We start from the raw sequence: 26299 nt of genomic DNA, 5'->3' as shown, positions 1-26299 counted from the left end.
GTTTTGGCACAAAGGAAGAGAGGTGGGAAGGAAAGGTGTTGAGAATATTGTATTTTATTTTTTAGCTTAGTATAAATTAGTTGTGAAACCACAGCATTAAGGAAAAAACCTGTCATCCTAGCTGTAGATTTCTTGTTTCAACCTGTACTTTTTTAGATGTCTGTATGGATCTGTATTCAGAAAGTCATAGTTCCTTTGCAGTACCTCATTAAAATGCCTTCAAGGAGAGAAATTCATGCCGTTGTGACATTTTTTTCAGTCTTCCATCTTCATCAGCTTATTCACATAGAGTGACTTTGCCATATGTGCTGCTGCTCCTTGAAGAGCCTTTTCTCTGGAGTGCTTCTGTTTGAGTGGACCCAATGTAAACACCATGCTAACATACCCCCCCACACCCCTACCTTTTTTTTTTTCCTTGATCCATATAGTAGTTTCTAATAAAAATAGACAATGAAGCTGGAGAACGTGTGTGTATGAACTGACATCCAACTTGAAACTTCAACTTCTACCCCAAAGAAGAGCGAGCTTTTCCAAAAACAATAATCCCTTTTAAAGAGGAAAAAAAAGAGGGAACAAAGAAGGCTGTTGTACATCACAGGAGTTTCTGCTAACCCAAATGTTATTTCTTTTTAAGTTTCTAATACTTCCTTTATCAATTTTGGGTTTTCCCAATTTTGCTTACATGTACCAGAATGCAAGAGTACTCCTTAAAAAAACAAACCAAGGAAAAACTTTGTCATGTTATTTCTTACTTAACCACCTTTGAGACATGTTCAATCATACCATTATCTGGTCCTAACAGACTTTAGGTGGCGTTATCATTTTGATACTTTATAAGAAGGTACTAAATATCTTGAGTAAGGTTTTGTAGAAGATGCAAACTCTTGACTTACCCATAGCCATTAGGAGCAGCCAAATTATCACAAGTGGTGTGTCATCTTTTAAAACTATCAGCTTGGGCAAACTAATAAATGCAAAGGAAGTGCAGGATGTTTCTTCCTGTCTGCCACATCCATAAACTTCTCTAAGTCACTGGGGTTCCTGGAAGAGAGCAATGCCGGTGTTCTCTGTATTCTTAGTCCAGCCAGATCCTCTCTTTGAGCCCTTAAAGGTGCTGTGGTGCAGTGTCTGTGTATAATGTTCTCTGTTCAGCTGGACTTTGAAGCTGCATCGCTTACCTGTATATTCAAATCAATGCTCTATTTGAATTCTAGAATACTATTTATAAATGACATTTGCATTCTCTATTCAGTAAAATAGCTAATTCTAGTATAAAATGTATGAATGTATGTTAACTTTAAACAATCAATGATATTAATTAGCATGTAAGTCTCCATTCTGTATTTTTCCTTATTTGATTTTTATCAGTGTGGTCTCAGATTGCAAGAAAGGGAGACCTGTTTGTCATCTAGTCAGGAAGAATGAACTGGTCCCGTCTGTGAAAATCTTCCATACAGAACATCCCATATGTTCCTTACATTGCCTGCTAATGCTGATTTTGTGTGTTTGTCTGTGTGAGATCAAAAACTTTTCATATTGTTTAGGTTAGATACTTTGGTAAGTTAAACCACTTAAGTACGCATCCTTTGACCATTACTGATCCTCATCCTTCTGCAGTTGGACTGTTTGGCCTGTTGCTTCTCTGTTATCGTTTTTCATTTGGTTTTTTTTCTCCTCCAAAAGAGTTTTGTTTCCTTCAGCCTCTCCCTTTAAAACATGTTTATAAACTACTTACTATTTGTCTCTGTGCTCTGGGCTTGTTTCAGTTACTACATCTTTCTTAAATTGCACTATCCAAAACTGGACATGGTTGACACATTGCCATTGCCAAATTAGGACATAAAAAATTTTGCGCTGTGCAGATGGCACTCCTGTTAATACATCCTGTAGCCTTGCCTTTTCTTTGCAGCAGCTTGTTGCTAGTGACTTAAAGTGATCCACTCCAGCTGCTAGAACTTCTTCTGTAGCAGTGCTGTGTCTTTACTTTTTTGTTGGGTATTTTTGAATGTGATCTTGAGTATGCTATTTTGAACTTGTCTTGTGAAAAGTGTTAACCTAGACTTCATCTTGAGGTTGTTTTGGGGGTGGTTTTATATATATAGAGAGAGGGGTGATTTTAAAATGTTAATCTTGTCTTTCCAAAGGGCTTGCAGTACAGACTGTCTTGTAAATGCATAAGAGAAAAAATAATTGGAGAGAACAAATAGGATGGCGTCTTTTCTCTTAAGAGAAAGCCCCATTGTGCCCATGAATGTAATTACTAATTAAAACTCATATGTGAAATAAATTATTTGGGGTTGGGGTTTTTTGTTTGTTTTCAGAAAAGGGAGTATTGCTTTTTGCAGTGGCTGTTTTCCTGTAAGGCATTTGAATAAACTATTTTAACATCTGGGAGAGATGTCTTTCCTTGCCGTATCCATAATTTGTCTGAGAAGAGCTCTTACCCTCATGGCAAACTTAAAACAGTTGAGCTTTCAGTGTTCAGGAGGTGACATTATTATTTTTTTTCTTGCTCTTTTTCTTTTTTCCTTGTCCTCTCTCTATCCCCTCCCTATATATCTGAAGTAATCAGATGTCACTTGCATAGCAGTCTTCCTTATCAGGGTTGTCACTGATAATTCTTCTTTCTTTCCCAGTGACCTTGAGCCTGAATGGCTGGATGGTGTGCAGAAAAATGGGGAATTATTTTATTTAGAATTGAGCGAAAGTGAAGAAGAAGTTCTGCTTCGGAACACCTGTCCAGAAATGCCAGCCGTGAATCATGTCAGGTTTCGTGAAAATGAAGCTGAAGTTATTCAAGAAGGATCACGAAAAGAAAGAAAGTATGAACTGAAGAACCTGACCAAAATATTAAAAAAGAAGAGTCTTTTACCAAAGTGTTCTGGTAAGAAAGGCAGTGGAAGTTGTAATGTGCACTCCACTGGGCCTACTTCCATACTGAAACACCAGTCTGCTCAGAAAATTTGTGTCACTGTTCAGCAAAAATACAAAGATGTATATGTTTATGTAAATCCCAGAAAACTGTACAGTGCTGGAGAAGATGAGCAGCACAAGCTGCTGGAGGCCTTAGTAGGGATTGTCCATCAGTCTTCATGGAGCAGCAGAAGAGCAGAAAAACAAGGCAGGAAGGAAAAAGTCATCAGAGGAACTGGTGAAGAGAAGCTTGTAGTACATAGCTTGGTGCCAGGTAGTTCAGCAATGAAAACAGGTCAAATCCTGATTGGTAAGTAGTTGAACAAATAGTTAACTTCTGCACTTCTCCTTTGAAATGAAGATATATTTTTTTTGGTTTGGAGTTTTTTGGGGTTTTGGCTTTTGGTTCTTTGGGGGTTTTTTTGAGGCAGCTGACTTGAACATTCCAAGGCATACGCAATTACTTACAACTGTTTTGTCAGTTCTTGAGGGATTATTTTAAATAAACATTATTGCATCTGATATTTTGTTATCTCTTCAATTTTACTTTATTAGTGGTTTTAAGAATGTGTAACATAAACTAGAAGGTGTTAATATAGTAAGGAGATGACTATCCTTCAAGGGTACAGGGAGTGAGCAGCTTGAACTTCAAACAACATATACACTGCCACCACCACCTTTAATTTAGTGCATAATTTTCTCAGTAGATAAGTGGGACTGGAGAAAAACTACAGTCTGCCAAACTTTGTATTTTGCTTTAATTCTTTTCCACACCATCCCCTTTAGATAAAAAGCTTTACTGTATATCCTTTAAATGGATTTTGTACCATAAAAATGAGGGAAAAAGATACGGAGTGAGATACATTCATATGTTACAAATGTTCTGCACAGTTTTGTTTGGATATTCTTCTGTTTAGCAAGTATAACAGCTGCTTCTTCAGGGATCATGATCAGAAGGCCTCTGAATACATAGTGGGGCTGTAGTCTGAGGAGGCAGTGAGCCAGTATAGCAGCTCTCCTTTATGTTGGTTTGGCTGTTGTCAGATACTTCCATGAGCTGATGCAACTAAATAACCTGGCAGGAAACTAACCCAGAAGAAATGTTGTCTGTCTAGTTTTTGCTGGTATAGGAAGTTTAGCTGGGGTCACAGAAGGCCTGACAAGCACCCGAGCGTGAATAATGGAGAGGGATGAACCTTTAAAGGTAGCTGGTAGTGAAGGAGCAGAAATACTTCCACTTCCAGCATCAAGAGGCCATTAAAAGGACTTGGCACTCACAAGACCCCAACCTCACAGACAGTAAATGTGAGAGAGCTAGACTACATCTGTAAAGGGTGGAAGGTTGGTTGTTTAATTACCCTTGAAGTTGGTCCCTCATAGAGAGAGAGCAAAGATGTGACGTTGGTTAGAAGATCATGAAAGTCTTGATACTATAGTAGCACGAATCCCACAAAGTCAGCATGACTGCTTTTAAAATTCCAGTGTTGTGTGTGTAAAACGGCAAATCGTGCTTTGACTAGCTGATTCTTCTAGCACGTGTTTTTGGTAGGGATGCTAAAGAATACTCCAGAGGGAAAATTGGATAACTTTCAGATTTTGCCAGAAAGAACTGATTAGTCAAGAAGTGGGGGATGCATGAGGAGGAGGAGGAGGGAGGGAGTTTCAGCTTGATCTGCTTAATGGTAGTTAATCTAATTAACGTAAGAGTGGGTACTTATAATGTGCAAGTTACTTTTGGGACACAAATTTGTATGTAACTGCATGTTTGAAAGAGCAGGTGTGAAGTCAGAACATGTAGGCAAACAGCAGATCCAGGAGATAAAGCTAATCTTCTAAATGGAGATGGTACTTCATCTGCAGGATTTAATGCTTCCTGGAGCTAGTGAGGACAAAAACTGTGGGGGTTTTTGTTTTGTTTTAAATAGAAGAAAATTTAAATTAATCTAAAGAGTCTAGCAGTTTAATATGTCCTAGCCTGTCATCAACCAATATTGCCTTGTTTTTGCGCATTGGAAGCAAATACTTTCAAGCATACTGTAGTTATTCAGCTCTTAACTGGGAAAATGAGCTGTATTCTGTGCCAACAGTATAAAATATATAATTTTCATATAAAAATACTCTCAAATTATATATCTATAGTGAACACTGTGTACTCTGGAATTTTTATGTGGTGTCTAGAAATAGGAATGCTTTGCATAAATTAGATGCTCAGGTTTCAGTGCTGTCTGCATAAAGAATATGCATTAAAAAAATTTTGTTCCGGTCAAAAAACCATCTGGTTTACTGCATCTTCATGGCACATCAGAGGATGGGATAACTATGGTAAACACCCAAAGCCTGATTTAGAAGCAACTTGTAGTTCAATGGATAGCCTCCTCAGATCCTCCCAGGATCTGAAGTTGGACGGAAAGTTCAAGAAAAATACAGTAGAACTTTGCTTTTTTGGTTGGTTTTTTTTTTGTTATTGTTGTTAAAAGGCAGTTTTAGGAATCCTGTTAGGAATTGCAGAAACAGTCAAGAATGTTTCTGTGGTCAGTCTAAAACTGAACAATTTCCACAAAAGATAGCAGCTTCTTGAACAAATGACAAATACCCGATCAGTATAGCATGGTGCCTGCTAGCTGGTTTGGTTATAACTTTGTTCATATTCATTGACCTGCATATGCATAGATATTAACCTGTTTATGTTTTGCTTTTTAATATTCTAATAGCCTTCAATGGTGCAGGCCATTTTTTTGTAGTAGTCTTTTGTGAAGCAGATACTAAGTATATTTACCTTTAAAAAGAAACATTTCATAAATGATACACTGTGGTCTTTGTGGTGACTGGTTTGCAACACGTGTTGCAGGCAAATAGTCTTGACTCAGGGAATTGTTACTGAATGTAGCTCTGTCCATTAATACAAAACTTCAGATCACTGTTTCAGGTGCTGAGAAGGTGAAAACAAAACAAGACCCCAAACGATAAAGAAAATACCTTTTCCCGTGCCTTCTCCAGGCTCAGCTTCAAGCAAAAATCTCTCCCCTTTCCTAGTCTCAGGTACCCTTGCTTTCACTGCATGATAACAATGTCCCCCAACTCCGTTGGTGAAGTAATGGATGGTGCAAGAAGGTGGGACTGTGTGTGTGAAGTTTTCCTTCTACAGCTCCTTGCTTCTTTCTTGTTTTCCTGTGCTGCAGCATGACTCCTCCACAGCCCTTTAGGGATGGGTCCCCTCTGTGGGCTACAACCCTTCCCCTGGTGACTGCTGCTTTCTTCAGTACGTCTGGGCAGAGATACCATGGCTTCCCCAGCTAGGCAAAGTTTTGATACGCAATGAATTGCTTGTACCAGCTTCAGAACTGGCTATGAGCAGCACAAGGCAGCTCATGACCTCCTGCCACATGGGTCACTCCTGTAGCACCCTGCTACTAAAATCCTGCCAGTTACACTTGGGAGAGCGTTTAACTTTCCCACCTTATTTAAAACTTGGACTCTCTAGATTATTTTTTCCAAGTCTTGGGTTTGTAATATGTAAACTAATAACCAAGTTACTGATTACTTCATATTTTCATTGGCTAATTAGTTAATTTGTCAGTGATAGGTATGGTAGCAGTTTAAATGGCTAGCAAGGGGGACTACGCTTTTTTTCATTTTTCTTCACTCAAACAGTTACAAAGTGGTTATTGCTTTAACATTTTTTAGTAGAAATAACTGCTTTCCCCCCTCTAAATAATCACTTTACTCAGGTGGCTTTCTTAACTTATTCTGAAATGTGTATCCCTAATAGCTTTGAACACTTAAAACATCTGTTTATTATTTGTGCACTACACTTTAATTATTTTTTTTGAGATTGCATATGGAAGTCATAAGTCTTGTTGCTCTGCTTTATTAACCAAGCAGAATGCAGGCACTGACCATATGAAAGTAAATACAACGGTTTTGCAAGCTAAAAAACCCCTGCTGCTTTGTAGCAATCATTTCCTTTATCTTTATTTTTAATATTTAACAATTCAGCATCTATCTTAAGTTTTCAAAACAAAAAAGCCCTCATTGATTTTTATATTCTTACTGTCACTTTCATTTTCGTTAATATGAAATACAGCTGCTTTTACCTCATGTTTTTTTAAGTGCCTTTTGTATTTTTCACAAAACTTTTTTTCTTACTTGAGTTCATTATTAACAATATGCAAAGCCTGGCCTGCTATGTAAACCTTTCTAGTCTTATCTTAGAGCTTATCTTCAAAGATAAAAAGCTCCACTAAGTACTCACTTTTACATCCAGGCAAATAATGGTTGTGATAGGAAATGCCATTATCATTTGATATCCCCCGCCAGCCTCCGTTTCAAATTGAAACCCGTCTGATTCACAGCAGAGGATACTTCTAAATGCCAATGATCATCATTTTTACTGTAGTACAAATGGAAGAGTAATTCCAACAACACTGAAAATACAAGAAAGCTCTTTTCACTAGCAGAGCATACTATTGTTATCCTCTTTGAAATTATTTTCTGTTCTCATTTCTTTCATCACTGAACAGTGTGCATGAATTCTCTCACCCTATCAGTGGGTACAATTGTAAAAAAAGTGTTAAAACTACTCATGGACCAGGGAGTGATCTTGGATGATAGTAAAGATGGGCTATAATCAGTTTCGAACAAGTATTCATAAGATGCAGGCTGCTGTTGCAAGCTTCAGTTGAAAGGTCCAGATCGCAGCCCATTCACTAATATGATTTTCTATGAGTTTCTAATCCAGTAATTCCGTTAATGTTATGTGGGAGGGTTATTTGTTTTCCCCAAATAAATAAATGTACAAGTAGCAATCTTTGCTCATTTTAATAGTAAAAACACAGATATTGCTGTTGGAGTTCTGAAGTTCTGGTAAACAAGGCCATCATTGCTGGAAAGCCAAGTGTATCTGTTACATTTCTATAGCATAGACAGTGGTTTAAAATGGTAATCCATTTACAAAAATTAAGCAACTTGCAGTCATCTTCCAACAGTTAAAATAAATGCTGGTTTTGTCATTTGCAGACCATGGAACTAAGAGTCCTGTCAGAAAAATGTCCCTGAAAGGACCAAAATACTGTGAGTGTGTGAGATTTTCATGAGGAGTTACCATATATGGTGTACTTGTTGAAAAGGCTCTCCAAAGCAGAGATGCTGGGCACGCAAGATAGAAACACAGAGCTTGCGTAAGCTTTGCTGTGTTTTCACTGTGGAGTTTGGGATGTCGTTTATGTTCTTTTAATCTCCTCTTGAAGCATAACAGCATTGGTTTGGGTAAAAGCAGCCTGCTAGCATATAAAGCAAGTAATAGATCTGGCTTTCTTCAGTAGAATGTGTTCCATACTTTGCCTTTTTTGGAAAGGAGTATGTGAACATTTATAAGTACTTGCACCAAGTCATTACCAAGAACAGAGGAAACTAAATACCAGGATTTCATGAAAAAAGTGTCCTCAGTCCTCTCCCATGGTTCTGATTTTAATTCAGCCAAAAATATTCACTTCTCATCACAGTATGGAAGTGGTATTCACTTACCAGTCAGTGTCCCCCAGCTTAATACAAAGATCATCTACTTTTAGAAACAGTGCTTGCAGGTTTATCTTTAGGGAATGGGTATTTAACAAAAGTAGTAGTCCTGTGCTTCATTGCAAAATGATAGGCAGCTCTGAAATAAACATTTTTGGGATGCCAGCAGTCCCAAAGACTTTTCTAAACTTTGTCTCTAAAAAAGCAGGAAAAATTTCATCAGCTATGTGCAAACTAAGTATTTGATATCAATATACACTGTTCTTAGCTACTACTGACTGGATGCAAGAAGTCTTTTCTAATGAGAAGATGGGAAGATACAACAAAGAAAATAGGAAAGAATTCCTGCTTCTCTCCTCTCCCTGTTCCATCACTAGTAAAATTCAGTTCTGCTTGACATTGTGTGGAGGACATACATGGACATCTTACAGTTTCTGTGTGAACTGAGAATCTTCTTATAATAAATTATAGAAATCAGAAGCTTGATTATTCATTGTTATGGGATTTTTAAAAAAGCTTACTTTATTCCTTAAAGAGAAGGACATGGATTTTTTTCTAAATTAAATTCATTGACTCAAGGTCTGATATCCTGGAGCTGCCTGAAGAAAATTTATTTCCTCTATTGCAGTTGCTCATTTTGTCTCTAAAAATGGAACCAAGTGAGACTGTTCTAATATTCTTCATCTTGTAGCATACATGCTGGTGACTTTCATGGCAGACAATAGTGATCTTATTGCTGGTAGAAACGCCAGCAGGGCAAGTGCTATTCTATATAGTATTATGCAGTAAAATTTTTGTATACAACTGTATTGTTGAAAAATCTAAAAATAAAGCAAAATTTTACATTATTTTATATCAAGTTTAAAAACATTTCATGCAAGTGTCTCCTTCTTGTCTATGTAAGTATATGCAAAGGGGAAAAAGTTCACTTTGATCTTAGATACTTAACAAAAGTCAGTTGGAGGGGGGTTTTCACCCACTTCATAGAGCACAAGAATGATTGGAAAATGTATTTGCAGTATCATCTGTACAGCTTTTTTTCTCTATTATGAAATGTCTCTACATCTGAAATTCAGCAATGTTTCAGTCTGGGAAAATTTGACTGAACTCTGCGAACCATCAGGTTAGATCAACTTAAGCAAATACAATTGGAAACACCATTTACCCTTTTATTTATTTAACATAAATTGATTAAGCATTAAATAAGTGAAATTAAAGTTTATACATTTGTGCTATTTTTTTGACAGACTTAATGTCTGAAGACATGTCAGTCTCACTTTGTGTAAGTTTTTTACTTTCCTAAAGAGGAGAAAACAATTATCCAAGAAAGTGTAGATGCGAGGCTCTAACAAAGGAACATTTGCATATATAAACTCTTTTGCTGGCATCAGTTGCCACACGGGATAGGTCTTGTTGGTCACGTTCTGCTTTAAGATATTAGGTGTTTGTAATTTTACATACTTCCTATCATGCCAGTGATGTCTTTCATTCTGTTACTTCAGTCTCTATTTTTTGTATGCTCTTGTGTTTGGCAAAATAAAAGAAGGAAAAAATGTGAACACCCTACTACCACCTCCCACCCCCAGTTCTGGGAAATTCATACTGATAAATCTAGATTTTTTTCTCAGTTCTACATCAAGTTAGGACAAGAGGAAATGGTATCAAGTTGTGCCAGGGGAGGTTTAGATTGGATATATAGGAAAAATTTCTTCATGGAAAGGGTTGTCAAGCATTGGAACAGGCTGCCCACAGAGGTGGTGAATCACCATTGCTGGAGTGTTTAAAAAATGTGTAGCTGTGGTCCTTAGGGACATGGTTTAGCGGTGGACTTGGTAGACCTGGGTTAATGGTTGGACTTGTTGGTCTTAAAGGTCTTTTTCAACCTGAACAATTCTATAACTCTGAGGTGCAGTTCTTTAATAACAGCATTTTCTGGCAAAATGAAGGCAGCCTGACAGGACGGCTTTGGCTGTGTCTTCTGGAAAGCTGTTCCATTTATGGTATATGATTACATTTTTACAAATAGAGTGGGATAAATGTTTACTGCTGCAATGAAAGTTTTACATATGTACATTAGGTGTCAAATAAATAAAACACTTTGGGTATATGAGATGTAAATACTGTTGGATCTTCTCCTTTCAGAGTGTCTTTGTATATTCCACCCTGGGAGACATGGTTCAAAAGTATTCCCTTAAGTGCTAAGGTGCGTACAGCTTCACCAGATGTGTGTAGCTCATTTGAATGGCTTTGTGGATTAGCTGGCTCGACTGTTGTCTTCACAACAGAATTCGTAAGGTCTCTAGTAAAACATAACACAAACAGTTTTTGTTTAAGCAGTGCTGCAGGTGAGTACAAGAACAATTTCTGCTTTCTTTTGTATTTGTGAATGATAATCTTCGATACGGCATTCTTCAATAAAGAACGTAGTATTTCTGTTTATAATTTCTTGTTATATTAGAGCAGCCTGAATGCTCTGCTTTTGATTACTAATTTTCATGTCTTGGGGCTTTGGCGTGGACTTACTGAGTTGCTTTTAAATGCTGTTTAACTTTCAACTTCCGTGTCTTTGAATTATTGTTATGTTGAAGATTCTGTAGGCTATTCACTGGGCTGTGCATTAAAAAACAGAGATTAGGCAGAGAGCTACTATCACATGGTACAGAAAAACCAGTTAATTCCAACGAATGATAGTATTTTTGAGTGTTTAATAGAACTTAACCTTTTCTTGGTTTTGCTGTAAACAAAGAGTAGGAGCGAATGTTTTCTAGTGTATTAAAAAGGAATATTGCTTGCATTTTGGGGGGGATTCTGTATTTCCTTACTGATGGTTAGTTAAGAATAATGTTCTTTCTCTTATTGGGCCTTAATTGTGTTTTGCACTGATTTTGAGCAATTGACCCAGTACCTGGGAAGAATTCCAGTTGTATTTGATGGTGTTTAACAAGGTAGAAGACAGAAATAATTATAAACTCAGAATTTTTCTAAACTTTCATATTCTAGATTCTCAGGAAATGGAGAGACCTTAGAGGCAACAGGTTCTGCTTTTCCTTAGTATGCACATCGTTAGCACTGTGTTTGAGCTAAGAAAGTCTTCTCCCTAGAAAACCTGAAATACATACTGAACCTTAGAGTTGTTCAGTGCTTTATTGCTGCAGTTGAGCACGTTTTTGTTGCCAAGTCAAGGCCTAAAATATAGTTATACTAACATGCACATTTACTACAAATCCATACCCTTTTTCTAATCTCTTTAACCTGCATGAAGGAGTGATGAGCACTGCTGCTACTGCCTTGCTGAAGTTGAATGCTGCTGTAACTGCCTCTGGCTTTGTACATGTCCTGGCGCAGGAGAAAAGGACAAGTACCTCCATTACAGCTTCTAGCCTGTGCATTCAAGAATTCATATAATTCCCTGAACTCCAGCAGCCCTAGTTGTGAGGGAAGTGCTGGTTTATTTCACCTTTTTCAATATGGCTCACCTAAATGTGATGAGATATAAATGTATATAAAAATAATAAACTGTGAACAGAGGAAATAATGAGCTGTCCAGCTGTCTTTAGATTTATATCCAAATTAAATTAAAAAAAATACACACATCCTTCACTGTGCCAGTCTCAGAATTCTTCCCCTCCCACCTCTCCTCACACGTGGAGATACCTCATACTGCTCCTATTCTATTCCCTCTCCTGCCCTCTAACAGCTTTTTGGACAAGTTTGTGTTTGCTGTGTCTGATTCTGAACTGCTCTTGTTCAGCCAGCTGGAGTTGGCTGGGCTGGAGCACAAACAGGACGGGTGATGAGCTCAGGGTGCGGCTTTACCAGGGGCAGGAGAGGAAGGGAAAAGGGAGAGGTCTTCTCTATTCAGCACATTAAGGGAACTTGTAGCACATAACATGACTTGTGCCTTCTTTTCCAGCTTTGGCTGAAATTTAGTATTGGGATCAAAGCTGTTCATAGTACAACTGGAGAAGCCTCATTTCCTTAGAAAACAAAGCTCAAGAGTACCTGTTTTGAAAGAAAATTGAGTACCTCAGTGAATATTTATCTTTTTCAGTTGTTTATTAAGTGTCTCACACTACATGTTACACTATATTAAACACTGATACTCATAAGCTTGAAGAGGATGTGGAGGCACTTTTTAAGGGAGTCTTTGTGCAGTTCAAGCAGTTAGGCTTGGTTTTCAGTTTGCTCTTCCAGAGCAGCTCTTGCTGTTTTCAGTTTACACCTGTAAAAGGCATAAGAATGATCTTGGAATGAAGTCACTTTCAGTGTTGAGTAAGAAGCTCATTTCTTTATTTCTCTTTCTACAGACAGAAGGTACAAGCTGGAAACTAATTGAGTTTTTCACCTAATAGGACAGAAAGCAGACAACTGACAGTGACACCAAAGAAAATCAAGTATAAAATAAGGCCTATTTTGTTTCTCTGAAGTTGAATATTTGATTCTGGAAAGGACCTAATGCACCATATCAAGTCCTATATCGTGGTGCCACGGGCAGTCACTTTGTGTAGTTTTTTTCATAAATTTATGTTGCCTCATCTTAGGTTTTTTGCCCTAGGTAGCCTTATTGGAAAGCTTTTTAGAAACTTGCTGCTTAGAGACTAAAGAACCTCCTGATTTCTACTCTAGCTGCTTTCACACCTAGCCTTTACTCGCCTCATCTTTAACCAACATAAATGGGTTCTCCATTTTCCATGGTGACTGCAGTATTATTTCTATATATCTGATCTCATTTGATTTCATTTTTCTTAAGCACAGGTGACTAGAATTGTAAGTCGTACCCTGGATGGGATCCTGTCAGGTCCTGTTAATACTTACCTACATTCAAAAGAAATGTCTTCCGTAACGCATGCAGGTGCTGTGTTTGCCTTTTTCATGTTTTGTGTTACTTGGCTACCTTCTTGAGAATGAATATGCTATTTAATTCCATTATATTTCTGTTATTCCAGTAATATTTATTGATTTCTTCCTCTGTGATACAGTGTTTCTTTTGTACTGAAAAGTGCTTCCAACATCGGATGTTGACATCAGAGAAACCATCAAGGACTAACCTTTTAGCAGGCGTTTTTCTGACTTAGGTTCAGCCTAAAATCTCACCTTAAATGTTGGACTGATGTTCTAAATTGGCAATTAAGTTATCACATCTTTTGGTTGATTTAGGCTCCCACTACCATACATGAAATATATTTAATATATATCCTCTTCTTACTGCTGCTCCCTTTTTTCTTTTTTGAAACTAGATGAAAGGCCGAAAAACCTTGTATTTTTACTTTTCAATTTCTGTTCCTTTTGACAGGTCTCAGTAGTTTTATCTTTTGATGTTATTTTAGCTTCATGTTTTCTGACTTCTTAGGTGGGGTTTTTCACTGGTCTTTTTCATACTTCTTACATACTCCATGCTTAAACATGCATCTTTTTGAGGGGAATGTGGCAGAGGTTATCAGCTAATAATTACTGGGATACATCTCTAGAATATTTTCCAAATAGACATCCCAATTTGGTCTTTGTACTTTAATGTGGATTTTAAGTTTGTAAGCTCTAATTCAGTTCTGTTTGCTTTCATAACTAGCACCTTTTAATTTCTTCAAACCTTTTCCATTTGCAGTTGAAAACTTTTCCTTCAGGATCCTGTTGGGTTTTTTTATCCTGATTTCTAATAATGGGAAAAGAATCAGATTTAGAAAACGCAAGATGTCATTAAGCAGGAAGAGCTGGCAGATAAAAGCATGAAGAGGGCAGAATAAGAAGCCATAGGAGTGGAGGCATGAAAAAGAAGAAAAAGGACTAATTTGTGATGTAGCTTGAGAGACAAAGGTAGCGTAGGGATGAAATGAGGACGAGTGAATGGTTTTCTGCCAGTTTAGTGAACTAAGCTGTTACTGATATGCATGATAACTGCCAGAACTGCTTCAAAGAGAGGGGGCTCAGGGGTGGTGAGATTCCCGCATCATTAGGCTCAGTTAACAATTGAAACCTTTGGTGTAAGCAATGTCCTGGCACTTGTGAGCTGCTATAGGAAGAGTGACTTTTGGAGTGCTTTTGGAAACAGAAGTGCTTATATCAACAGAGGTAGCAGTGGAGGACTGGCAAGTGAACAGAGGTGGGTTTGGAGGAAAAAAAAGTAATTCTTGGACAAAACTTGATAGGTGAAGTTGTTGGGTTTTCTGATCAAGTAACAAGAGTGATACAAGCCTGGATGGAGGGAAGAGGCTTTGACAGTTACTTTTTTACTTTTGTAAAATGATAGAAGTGTGGCAGTAAGGCCTTAAGAGCACGGAGGTAATAGACAAATGTTTGTAAACATAGTAAATGTTGCATGCAGAAAACATTTACTTGAATGTTATAAAGACATTTATGATTTTTTGAAATGACATGTTAATTTTTAAAACAAAACACTCTTTGGCTTTGTATTGTAGTGTAATACCATCTGACTTTCTCATGTTCTTGTCTGTTTTATCTCCAGGAGATGCTCTAGTTGCTGTAAATGATGTTGACGTGAATTCTGAAAACATAGAGAGGGTTTTGTCTTGCATTCCAGGTCCTATGCAGGTACGGTAGTCAAACACTTATTCCAGCTGTCCTCTGTAAAAATTAATGTTGTTCATAGCCTTTTTTGCTTAGGAAACAGAACTTGGGCAGTCCATTTCTTAGAACTTCCTCATCTACTTTTTGGACACATTGGTTGACCAGTCAAACTTTCAGAATTTAATTCTAGTCAGTTCTGTGAAAATAAGTAGGTGCAAGTGACTCAACTCAGTGTCCCATGAAGGGATATTGGGCACAGTCCAGCTGTTACATACTTTATTTGTTATCAGCCAGTCAGAAAGCCCGTGCGACATTGTGCAAGAGGTAGCAGCATACTTGCAGGTTTAGACTAACCGTAACACCTGATATTTTTTTATTTTTTTTTTACTGAGTGTGAGAATCAAGGCATTCTATACTTGCAGAATTCTGAGTATACATGTTTCTTTATGAGAACTAGTACATACACATGTGAAAAATCAAGCTTTATTACTTTTCTGCTTAGAAAACAGATTAACACTTGCATCACAATTCTTGTTGAATACAGGGAAGTAACTCCTTTGAGACTTGCACAAGCTTTTAACCAGTGATAGTTGTAGTTACAGGCAAAGATGGCAAATATGGTTGCTTTGACAGTTATTATTTTGAACACTGATGTCAGCAAATGAAGGACAAGGAATGTAACATTGTGATGCCTTGCTCTTGGTGGGTAATATGGCTGGAGATGTGCAGTCTGGCAATAGGATGTATGAAGCAAGATATTGATGTCTAGCTTAAAAATAAATATGTCAACCACAGAATAGTAGTGGCTTTTTTTGTCAATTACTGTTCTTAAAATGCTAATAATTACTATGCAAATAGTTTAATAACATAATTATCTCTTCATCACTATGAGACTCACAAACCACAAGAGAGTAAAAAGAAGCCTGAATTAACAAGTAGTGCTATTAAAGATATTTAAGAGCATGTAAATGGAGAAATTGATACCACTTTCATATTTAAATAGAAAAATAAAATCTTGAGTATTTAAGAGCTTTTATATTACTTTTAAGATCTTGTAAAACCGAACAGTGATGAAGACCAATAGAAGTCAGTAATAAAGACTGATAACAAAAAAAACAAAAAAAAAAAATTGAGAAAAAAAACCCCAGCAAACAAACCTGACCTGCTGAATAATATTTCTTCCTCCCAAAACATACTGCATATATCTTCGCTTCTAGCTGAATAATTTTGGAGCTATAATGAAGAATTGAATAACTAATAAAGGATTAGACAGGTATTTCAGAATTAAACCAGGAGAGTGTTAATTTCCTAGGATGTTGGTAGCATAAAATTATTTTGGGTTATTCTGCTTAAATCCACTTCCTGGTGGATAGGGTGACAAGGTAAATGTTGCAACTTAGGTATGAGATGGAGCAGGTTAAAATTACAGTGTCTCTTACAGTATGTCTGTAACCTCTTGGTAGTTTTTCTTCAAGTAGAATATATGAGGTGATAATAATAGCAATGTTTTACTGTCCAGAGATAAAAAGAAGTGGAAATTTTAGGTTTTGTTAAACATGCTTCTGTTTGCAACTTACATAGTGTAAGTGCCTGTAGAACTACATCCGCCACTGCAGTAAGATTGAGTACTAGTATGTCAGTTTAGGAAGCTTTCCAAGATATTTGACAGTATGAATCTTGCCTAAGCTACCAGAGTTGTGGTCAGGTGTTGGCAGAGCTCCATGATAGAAAAACCTTGTCTTGCCTGCCTTTGACCAAATATGGAGTTGCTGTAAGTATTATTAAATACAGAATGATTAAAAAAGCAGATATTATATTGTTTATTTAATTGTATCCTTGCTAGATTAAAGTATATGTATTACTTGTTGCTATAAATGCAATGCAACCCTTTACATAGTAGTTACTTTTAATGCAGCATTAATGTTTACATTGTCAGTAAATCTGTCAAGTAGACAGCGATTACTTGAAATGTATACCCGTTTGTCATGTTGGCTTTCCAAAACCTTTTATTAAAGTGCAATTACTCCTTTTCTACTGTGCAGTTTAAGTCAAGCCAGAAGAGTGATGGCTGAAATAGACCAGTGGAGAATTTAAATACAGAGTACTGGGTTTTTTTGCAGTGTAGAACACTGTGTTCATGCTGCTGAAGAAACAGAGGGTTGTTGTTTCTGAGATCTAGTGATAAAGCCAGCTGTTACATAAGCAAAATTGTTAATGTATTCATCATTCATTGCAAAATAGCAAAAAAGATGCAGTTTAAAGCCATTTTACCATGCTTATAAGTTATTTACATAAGCTAAGTCACTGCTTTTCTCGGTTCAGTGTTAAAAATTACTGGAAGTAATTTAAAAAACTACCTAGATTCTCACAGTTGCAGTGTGTGGCGTAACATCTCTCGTTACTGTATTTCTGGAAGTTTGCTTCCCTTACCTCAGTTTAGGCAAACAAGCTTCTAGGCATGTAAGGGCTAATTTAGTGTATTTATTGAGCAGTAGAAGTCCAAATGCAACATCAGATTTTGGTTGGTTGGTGTTTTTTTTAATGGCAGAACTGTTTCTGTTTGGATGCTTGCACGTCACCTAATAAGGTAGTCCTTGCTCTGATTAAAGCATTGGACATCTCATTTAGAAGTTCTGTAGCCATCACTGAATGTGACAGACCGAAGCATACCCCTCAGTCAATGCCTGAGATAGTATGATAAAGTTATATTCTGAAGTTTATACAATATTACATTTCTGTAATCAAAATATCTGCTTTTTCCCAGCACCACAAGACAGAGAAGACAGAATAGGAGGGGGAAGATGGGCTAAAATAATGTATTTTTCCTTATCCCAATACTTGGAAGTTGCAGCATCATTTTACCTGAAATTTTCTAAAAATATTCAGCCTGAGGCAGACATTCAGAATCAGAAATTTCAGACTGAAATTTTGAGTTACAGTTGTGCAAAGCATAACCACATGGAAAACAGAGACTTAAACAGGAAATGGTGCGCAGTCTGAAAAGGCAGGCAATGCCACCAGCTCTGGCTATAATAAAATCCATATTCTAAGGCATACAGCTTTCTTGCAGATAAACAGAAAGCATGCCTTTCTGGGTCAGACCAACAGTATAACTGCTACATTTCCTGTTTCATACTCTCCTGGTTTTGGTTGGGGTAGAGTTAGTTTTCTTCTTAGTAATTGGTGCAGTGCTGTGTGTTGTATTTAGGATGAGAATAATGTTGATAACACACTAATGTTTGAGCTGTTCCCAAATCAAGGACTTGCCTGTTTCCCGTGCTCTGCCAGTGAGGAGGTTCACAAGAACCTGGGAGGGAGCAGGGCCAGGCTAGCCAACCTGAACTAGCCAAAGGGATATTCCATACCATAGACCAGCATGCTCAGTATATAGACTGGGGGCAGTTGGCCAGAGGCTGCTGATCACTGCTCGGGGACTGGCTGGTCAGTGGGTAGTGAGCAATTGTATTGTGCATTGCTTGTTTCGGGGTTTTTTTTTCCCCTTGGGTTTTATTCCTTTTGACCCCCCACCCCCCTTTCATTACTGTTATCATTACTCTGTTTTCTTTCACTTATTAAACTGTTCTTATCTCAACCCATACATTTTGCCTTTTTTTTTCTGATTCTGCCCATCCCACTAGGGGAGCAGGGAGTGAGCGAGCAGCTGCATGGTACTTAGTTGTTGTCCAGGGTTAAACCACGACACTTACACTGACAAATGTTTAAATAAAGGGTATTAAGAAACAATATAAATACAGAGTGACCTTCCCATCATACTTTTCGAGCTCCCAGCGGTCAGTAGTTAGGGACATGCTGGGTCACTTAAGGTTTGTACCTTCTTTTTTAATCTAGTTCTTAAAATTTCTTTCACTTCCACAGCTTACTGTAGCAGTGATTTTTGTAACTAATTTGTCTTACGTTCATTTTTTGTTTTCAAACTGCCATCTAATTAAGTACATTTCACATCCCCAGATTCCTGTGTTATGAGGAATAGTTAACTGCCCATGTCTTATTCTTTATATCATTGCATGCCTTTGGAGATCTCTGTTATGTTCCACTTTTGCCACATCTTTCCTAAGCGGAAAAATCCCTGTATGTGTACCTCATGGTTTGCTGTTATTGTCACCTTCATCCGTGCCTTCTTGCGGTTTGATTAATATTTTTTTGAGAACTCTTCTAAGTCTTAAGAATATGTGAATGCTATATATTTATAGAGTGGAATATCAATATTTTCTGTGCTTTTCCCATTCTTCATTTTATTTCCTTTTTTGTTTTCTGCTGTGCTTTGAACTGGTTTTCTTTAGGAGAAATGAAATCAAAGTTGTGAAAGATTTCATAGTCAGTATTTACAAAAGGGTACTTCAGTAGTCACATATTCAGTCGGATCCTGTGCACTGCTCAGGACAAAGATTCATTTCTCTTCCACAACAAAAAAATAATAGTTTTTTAGGGTATGTAGAAATGTAGTCTTTGGGTCACTTTCTATTACAGCATTTTCCAACCTAGATGGTCTTTTTCCAGTATTTTTTTATTCAAGGCAGGAAATAGATTAAATTCGGGACAAAAGTAGAGGGGAACAGAAAATGTCATGTTTCAAGCTGTTAGAATCAAGAAGATTTGGGAAGGAATATGTAGCCAAATTGTGGCAAGAGATCTTTCTCAAAATACAATGACTTCACACTTAAGCTGTGTGGTATTGCCTACAGGGATGCAGGAGGCAGCATGGATGCCTACAGGAGGAGGGAGAGCTGAAGTTCTCTTTGGTCCAATTTGTTTTGAGCTCTTGCTTGGAGGGCCGTATGGTTGTGTATCTTAAAACAAAACAGACTGAGCTGGTTTTTTTTTAATTGAGAGACTAAAATATAGACTGCAGCAAGAATTACATCTGTGCGTTGTTAGTGTAGAGACTGTAGCTTAAGTCATGAATGTGTCCACAGATGAGATGTAGTAGAAGTTAAGAGAAATAACTATTGAGCCTTGAGGAAATCTGCAAGAAGTTAAACAGGGTATGAGGAAAATCCTCTGAAATACATGCAGATGGCATGGCAAAGAAAGAGAACTGAGTCACAGAATGCTGGAGAAGAAAATATATATCTATAAAACTGTGAACAATCAAGTTATTGGGTCTTTAAAAGCCACTGCTTCTTAACTGGATGTTTCTGCTCCTGGAGTCCTGTTAACATGCAGTTTAATGAATTGAAACTGAAATGACGAGGAGAAAGCAGGGGATGAGTTACTGTCAGAAAAGGAAGTGGTAGCACGCGGTAGGAGAGCAGGATCGAGTACAGCGCTGTTCCAGAGAATGGGAAGAGAAAAAAAGCTGTTAGCAGCCAAAAGAGGAGAGGAAAAGATTAATGAGAAGTGTTGGGAAGGAACAGAGGGGAATGGGAAGATGGCAGTCAGTGACATAAGTGTTGTAGTTGGAAGAGCCAATGATGGCACTTCTCTCTGATCTAGTTTGACAGGCAGTGGGTGTCTTAAAGCATCATTATTTCGTGCTGGCACTCCTCTCTTAAGTTTCTGTATATACATAGGCAATTACGAAAATGTAAATTATTTGGGTTTAAATGTATAAATTACCTCTGCTTGGGCTTTTCAAGTATAAACCTTTTTGGTTGCATCAATCGTTAGGCTAAACTTTCACTGAGTTTTAACGAGAAGCAGGATTTGGTGTGATGTATTATGTTTAGAACTTCCCAGTCAATAGGCATGTTAAAGATACTTTAAGGCAGACAAACAATCTTGAGTAAAAACATATGAAAGAGAGAACTGAGAGCATGCCTACTTAGTCCAAATAGATATATGTTCAGTCACTTTGAACAATGATGAAAACTAAGGAAGTAAACCTATTTATTCTCCTCAGAAATTACAATTTTATGATCAGTCAAGGGCTAGGTATTTCTCACATATCCTTCTTTCATACTTAGGATGAAGTGTTCATTCACAAAAAAAACCCCACACCACTCTTTCATAACTGCTGAAACAACAAAAGTATTTTTTGTAAGGCAGTGTTCATAAAAAGGACGTCTGTAAAGCAAATTGTGAAACATGTTTCCACACTAGGTTTGGATTTTGTGTTGCTTGAGAGCCAGGAAATATGCATTTATTCTAAATTTCCTGATCTTTATTTGGGAAATAAGTGACAGTAAACATCATATAATTTTTTGAGAAAATAAGCTTGATCACCTAAACTTCAAGTTATTTTTTAAGAGAGAATGCTTTGTTTGTGCTTTGATTTTAATTGGTTTTTCTTCTGAAGACATAGAGCAGCAAGTGCTGTAAACAATTTTTATGCTTCTTGCTAGTTGTGCGCAATTGTTAAATTTAGCAACAAAACTCTTATTTGCTGACTTTACAGTTAAAAAAAGAAGGAAAGTTAACACAGTGAATATGTTGGCAGATTGAAAGAATTGCTACTCTGTTACAAAATAAGACTTTTGCAGTCTAATGTAAATTGATTTTCCTGTGCAAATATACCTGTCAGTGCAGTCAAAAGAGCAAATAAATGCTCATGAAAGAGTCTTGAGGATATATACTTATGAAAGTGCTGACACTTTGAAAAAAGTCAGTGTGTGTTTCAAAAGCATTGTAATAAGTTTTGTGTTCAAACAAACCCGGAGCAGTAAGTATATTTTTCCATTCTCAAAACCCTAAGAATTAAGTATGAAAACACATAAACCACATGCTTACTCATATGGTTCATAAAGCATGTAATAGCTGGCTTTGTCCTTAATAATATATGGTTATGTAATGCTGAATATATAATTGGTTTTCTTGAAACAGCAGGAATTTTTGAATGCTTACATCTTTATCAGTAAAGCTAAGAAAGTTTATAATCTCTTAAAGGGTTCAAACTGCGTCTGTTTCATCTGATACTAGAATGTAATTGTAATTACAGCCTCATTTTCACAATAATTAATTATCTTAATAGGTTAAACTTACATTTGAAACATCAATATTTGAGCCTGAAGGAACTTCTCAGCAAAGGTATAAACGGGCACAGTCAAGTATGAACAATCTGGTTCGGCTCTTGTGGGGAGAAGATAGTACGGACCTTCAACAGGCTATACAAGACGTGCCTCACATTGTTATGTTCCTCACACTGAAACTGGACTCTGAAACATCTAAGGATGAGGTATGTGGCAAACTAAATAAAACTGAAGATGAAGGGTAACGATTGACAACAGCAGCTGTCATGTTTTTTAACGTAAAATTCATAAACAAAAATTGCTAATCATTTTGAGTAGGGAATAGTTTGTAAAAATGTCCAGAATTAAGGCCTGAAATTCCAGGGGGGGAAAAGAATAACATCACTGCTGACAAACTCGTAATTGGACTTGAAATCACTTCAGTGCTGCTGAATGTCTTTACATAAAGAGCAGGGTAGAGGTGTTAAAGAGAAAGCAGAGATAAATTCAGAACTTCATTATTGTCTGTCAGATGCTCACTGTGATGTTTTCAATACACTTCTCAAACTTGAACTATCAAATCTGCCTAGTCAGAAAAATTTTCCCCAGCAGGAGCTGTTGGCAGTCCGTATCCATAATCCATCTAGCTCCTCCTGTTTTGAAATGCTAATATGCCTTTTCTTAGGGGACTCTTGCATGTCGGCTGTTTGCAGTCAACTGTTGATTCTTGCTTGGGCTGCATTTTTGAGCTTCTGAAGTACTTCTCCTTTGTCCAGTAAAGCTTCCTTTCACATTTCTTTCCTTTTTGTGTTCTTCAGAAAAATTTTGCCAGTCTATGTGTAACTCATTAGGTTTGTGTAGGCGGTGGTCATGATGTAGTCATAGCTACAAATACTCCACTCAGAACGCAGGGGCGCAGAACTGTGTGGAGGGCTGAGTCTGACCTCTTGCCCAATCTGAAAATGACAAATGGACAAAGTGGACTTTTTAGGAACAGGCTTTTGGAAAAAGAGTCTTCTCTTCTGTAAATTCTCCTTAGATTTAGCATAGTGCCCCAGTGATCTTGTATTATTTATGACATGGAGACATCAATTGAAGCACAAGTTTTGCCAGTCCCCAGGGACTGGGATGGCAGGACAGTGATGGAGTGGGGGGCAGAAATTTTGCTTTCTCTCCCCTGGAATTAATCCTTAGATCCAGTTCAGTGCTCCATCCCTTCTCTGAGATGTCTTTATATTTTTTGATACCATTTTTCAACTGACAGAAGTCTGTATTGCTCTGTTGGTGATGAGTAATAGAGAAAAAGTGTTACACCTACACGTAATGGAGTTTACTTTTATCTTCTGAACTGGGAGGACTGGGGAGGACAACCCTAGAAAATGACGTGATATCATAGTATCATGTAAAAAATGTTGTAAGTTTGCAGAGTGAAGTGGTTGAAAGCTAGGAAATGACAGATTTATGGCCACTTGTGCAATAATTCAGCCCTTTTGTACATATGCATCACGACATTGTCTTAAGTATTCATTTTTTTCTGAAAGATGCCTGTCTTGTGCAGAGGACAAGATGGACAGATGAGTGTGTGTAATTAAGGCTTATTAGGCAACTGTAAATCCAGTACTTCATGACTGGAGTACTTTGCAATATAAGTCATGCTCTTAACATTATAGTTTTAAGGTAGTGTGTGCTTCACTGCGTATTACAGCAAGATCTAACACAGTAAGCTTTGGTTTGCAGTTCTTTCTAATCCTGTTTAAGAGATTAAAATGTTTTTCATGGGAAGTACCTTCAGCAGAAATTAGTTTATACAAATGAGCCTTATAATTATTACTTTTTCTTTTTTCAGTAGTGTTGCAGCTAAGCAATGTCTCTCTTTCCTACCTGGAAAATGCCTCCATTAAAACATATGATACTGCAGTATTTTTTTTTGCTTTGGTATTTGCATATAATAAAAATGAAAGGAGCTCATTTAACTGTAAATTAAATAAACTTAAGATGCTTTTATCCAGGTTTACTTACATACTGCAAATAGTTCTTTTTTTCTTCAATTCTAAGTTTGCAGTCCAAGACTGCTATGTTATGTGGATAGAACAGCTATGGACAATCACTGTAGACTTAGACCAGTGTTTTATTGGTCACATGAACTTTATGAAATATTTAAAAAATAATTATTTCAGGGCCTCTGGCTCTTCTGTTGGTAGGTAAATAGATATGCAAATGGATAATTGCCTTTCCTGCACTTCAGAGTAAATGGAGTACTGCTCTCTTGCCCAATTGTTTCCTTATACTCTCCCAAGAAACAGGATTAACCCTGAACGTTGAGCAAAGGTAAAAGAGGGATTGTAATGCACTTGTTCTCCCTTCATACCATGGAATAATTGTTTCCTGAGAGGTCTTGGCAGTTATGCAGCCCTAAATAGTCTCTAATGTTGGGACGTGCTTTGTTGGTGTAATCCAGCTCTTTATAACACTTCCTAACAAAAGAATGCCACCTTCTTCAAGGCATTTATCTTTAATTTCATTTGGTGAGCAGTAAGCGACATTTCTCCTGTGGATGTACTGTTTCAAATTTAGTTTACAGTAGTACTTCAGATTAGCAGTGAAGTTATTATATATCTAAGCCATATTGCACACTAAAAATATAATGAACCTTTACTAAGCTTCTTTGCCCATATCCAAAGGAGGCATGGTATGTAGATCACGTCTATGTTAACAATGGCAACTAGAACTAGTAACTAATTCTTGCACTTGTGAACTTCTGGCACCCAAAAATAGAATTAATGAGCTCTAAGACTTCTGAATTCTATCTACTGAACTACAAAGGAAAGTAGTATCAGAAATAATTGAGGATATGTGCATGTGTGTGGAAGATGCCCCTTACGATAATGGTTTCAGTGAGTAAGGTTGATCTTGCCTTTTTTTATGTTTTATTTCAAGGCAGGTATTATGATTGTAACATATGTTATTTGTACCAGCATACAACGGTAACATCTTTATGTGTTAGAACAGGTTTTGATGATACGATGTCTTAAAAGGAATAATGGTCATATCCCTCCTATGTGATAGTATTCCTGGAAGCAGGTGTTTAGCATATTTGCAAAGTAGGTATTATGAGTACCTGTTAAGATAGCTTGGTTCATACAGACACTGACTTGTACCGCCTGTAGTGTTTCTCCCTGTTTTTATAATTTCTGAATTGATCTTTATAGTTGTCTTTCATATACTGGGGTTTTTTAAATCTTACATATGATGCAACTTAAAGCCTCTTGTCAGTGCATTCTGTTTGAACATTATAGGGTTTTAGCTGATCAGCACCATTTTGACACAATTTCTGTCAGTCATTTCTTATGTTGTCAAGACTGTTCTCATTATTTTTTAAATGTTATTTAGGCTCAGTTTGAGAAATTAGTAAAATAAACATAAAAAAGGGAAGCTGTTTGATAAGCCATTAGTTTAGGTAGTCTGTCCAGATTGGGGTTTTTCGGGTTGAGGCAGCATTTACACTTTTTAAGAAATGAACTACTTCTCATTTATTACTTCCATTGTAATTGGCCTATGAACTTTCGCCTTGCTCTGACAACAGCTGCTCTTGTATGGTGGTATGAGCTGAACCTTGCAAGCTCACATATATATGTGTGTGTGTCTATATATACATATATATGTGATACAGCTGTGACCTTTTGTTACAGTTGTCTTTTCTTCCCCTGGGAAAGTGTACAGATAATTCTCAAATGAATTCTGTGTAAAGGCCCCACTTCACAGTGAGGAGAAAAAAAGGCTCTTTCTAACCCTTTGTAGTGCTGTAATTAGAAAATGGCAGGGGGTTTGCCAGTGAGGGATTGATTCAAGAAAAAAATAATCCTTGTCACTAATGAGTACTTAAAAATAGAGCTAATTAAATTGGATAAGAATGAAGAGTTGCCAGGTCCTTCAGTAATGAAACTTTACATTCTTTTAATCTTGGTGAAGGAAAATTTTCTAGTGGGTGTTGGTGCTGGCAGTGCTTAGTGACATAAATGGGAAAGTTAAGTCATGTCTATGCTTCTTTTGTTTGTGTAGAAAGATAATTCACTATACTCTTTGCACTGATTATGCTTAATGCTACATGCATTATTTCTGGCCCGTCATGGTTTGGCGGAAAGCAATAAACACGAGGGAATCATATGTTTGCTTATTACTACATTTTTATGATTGTGGAAATAATAAATATAAGATTTTTGAAAATAATTTAAAAAAAATATTTTAAAGAACTGGCTAGAAAAAGAAAAATAATTGCCACAAATGTTTCTCTCTACTGATCTTCAGTTTTGAGATGACTTTTTTAAGAGTTTGCAGATACAAAGGGTCAGAGGCTTGGTGATAAAATTGTTAATGGTGTACATGTTGTTTGCGTATATAGCTCAGTTATGTTTTGTGCCATACATGTAAAGCAAATTAAGTAGGGT

General features: G+C 37.0%; 1 protein-coding gene across 2 annotated transcripts in view; it reads left to right on the top strand.

Moving 5' to 3' along the window:
• Positions 1-26299, top strand: part of INTU (inturned planar cell polarity protein) — a 55627-nt gene that overhangs the window by 8406 nt on the left and 20922 nt on the right. For both annotated transcript variants that reach the window (XM_037398233.1, XM_037398228.1), the window contains exons 2-4: positions 2637-3223; positions 14888-14973; positions 21878-22081. In XM_037398233.1, coding sequence (XP_037254130.1) covers positions 2637-3223; positions 14888-14973; positions 21878-22081 — 877 coding nt within the window. The remainder of the gene's footprint in view (positions 1-2636; positions 3224-14887; positions 14974-21877; positions 22082-26299) is intronic.

The sequence above is a fragment of the Falco rusticolus genome, chromosome 1 (genome assembly GCF_015220075.1).
Source record: "Falco rusticolus isolate bFalRus1 chromosome 1, bFalRus1.pri, whole genome shotgun sequence".
NCBI classification, from domain to species: domain Eukaryota; kingdom Metazoa; phylum Chordata; class Aves; order Falconiformes; family Falconidae; genus Falco; species Falco rusticolus.
Note: the sequence above shows the minus strand (reverse complement) of the source record. Positions and strands in the feature narration are given on the sequence as shown.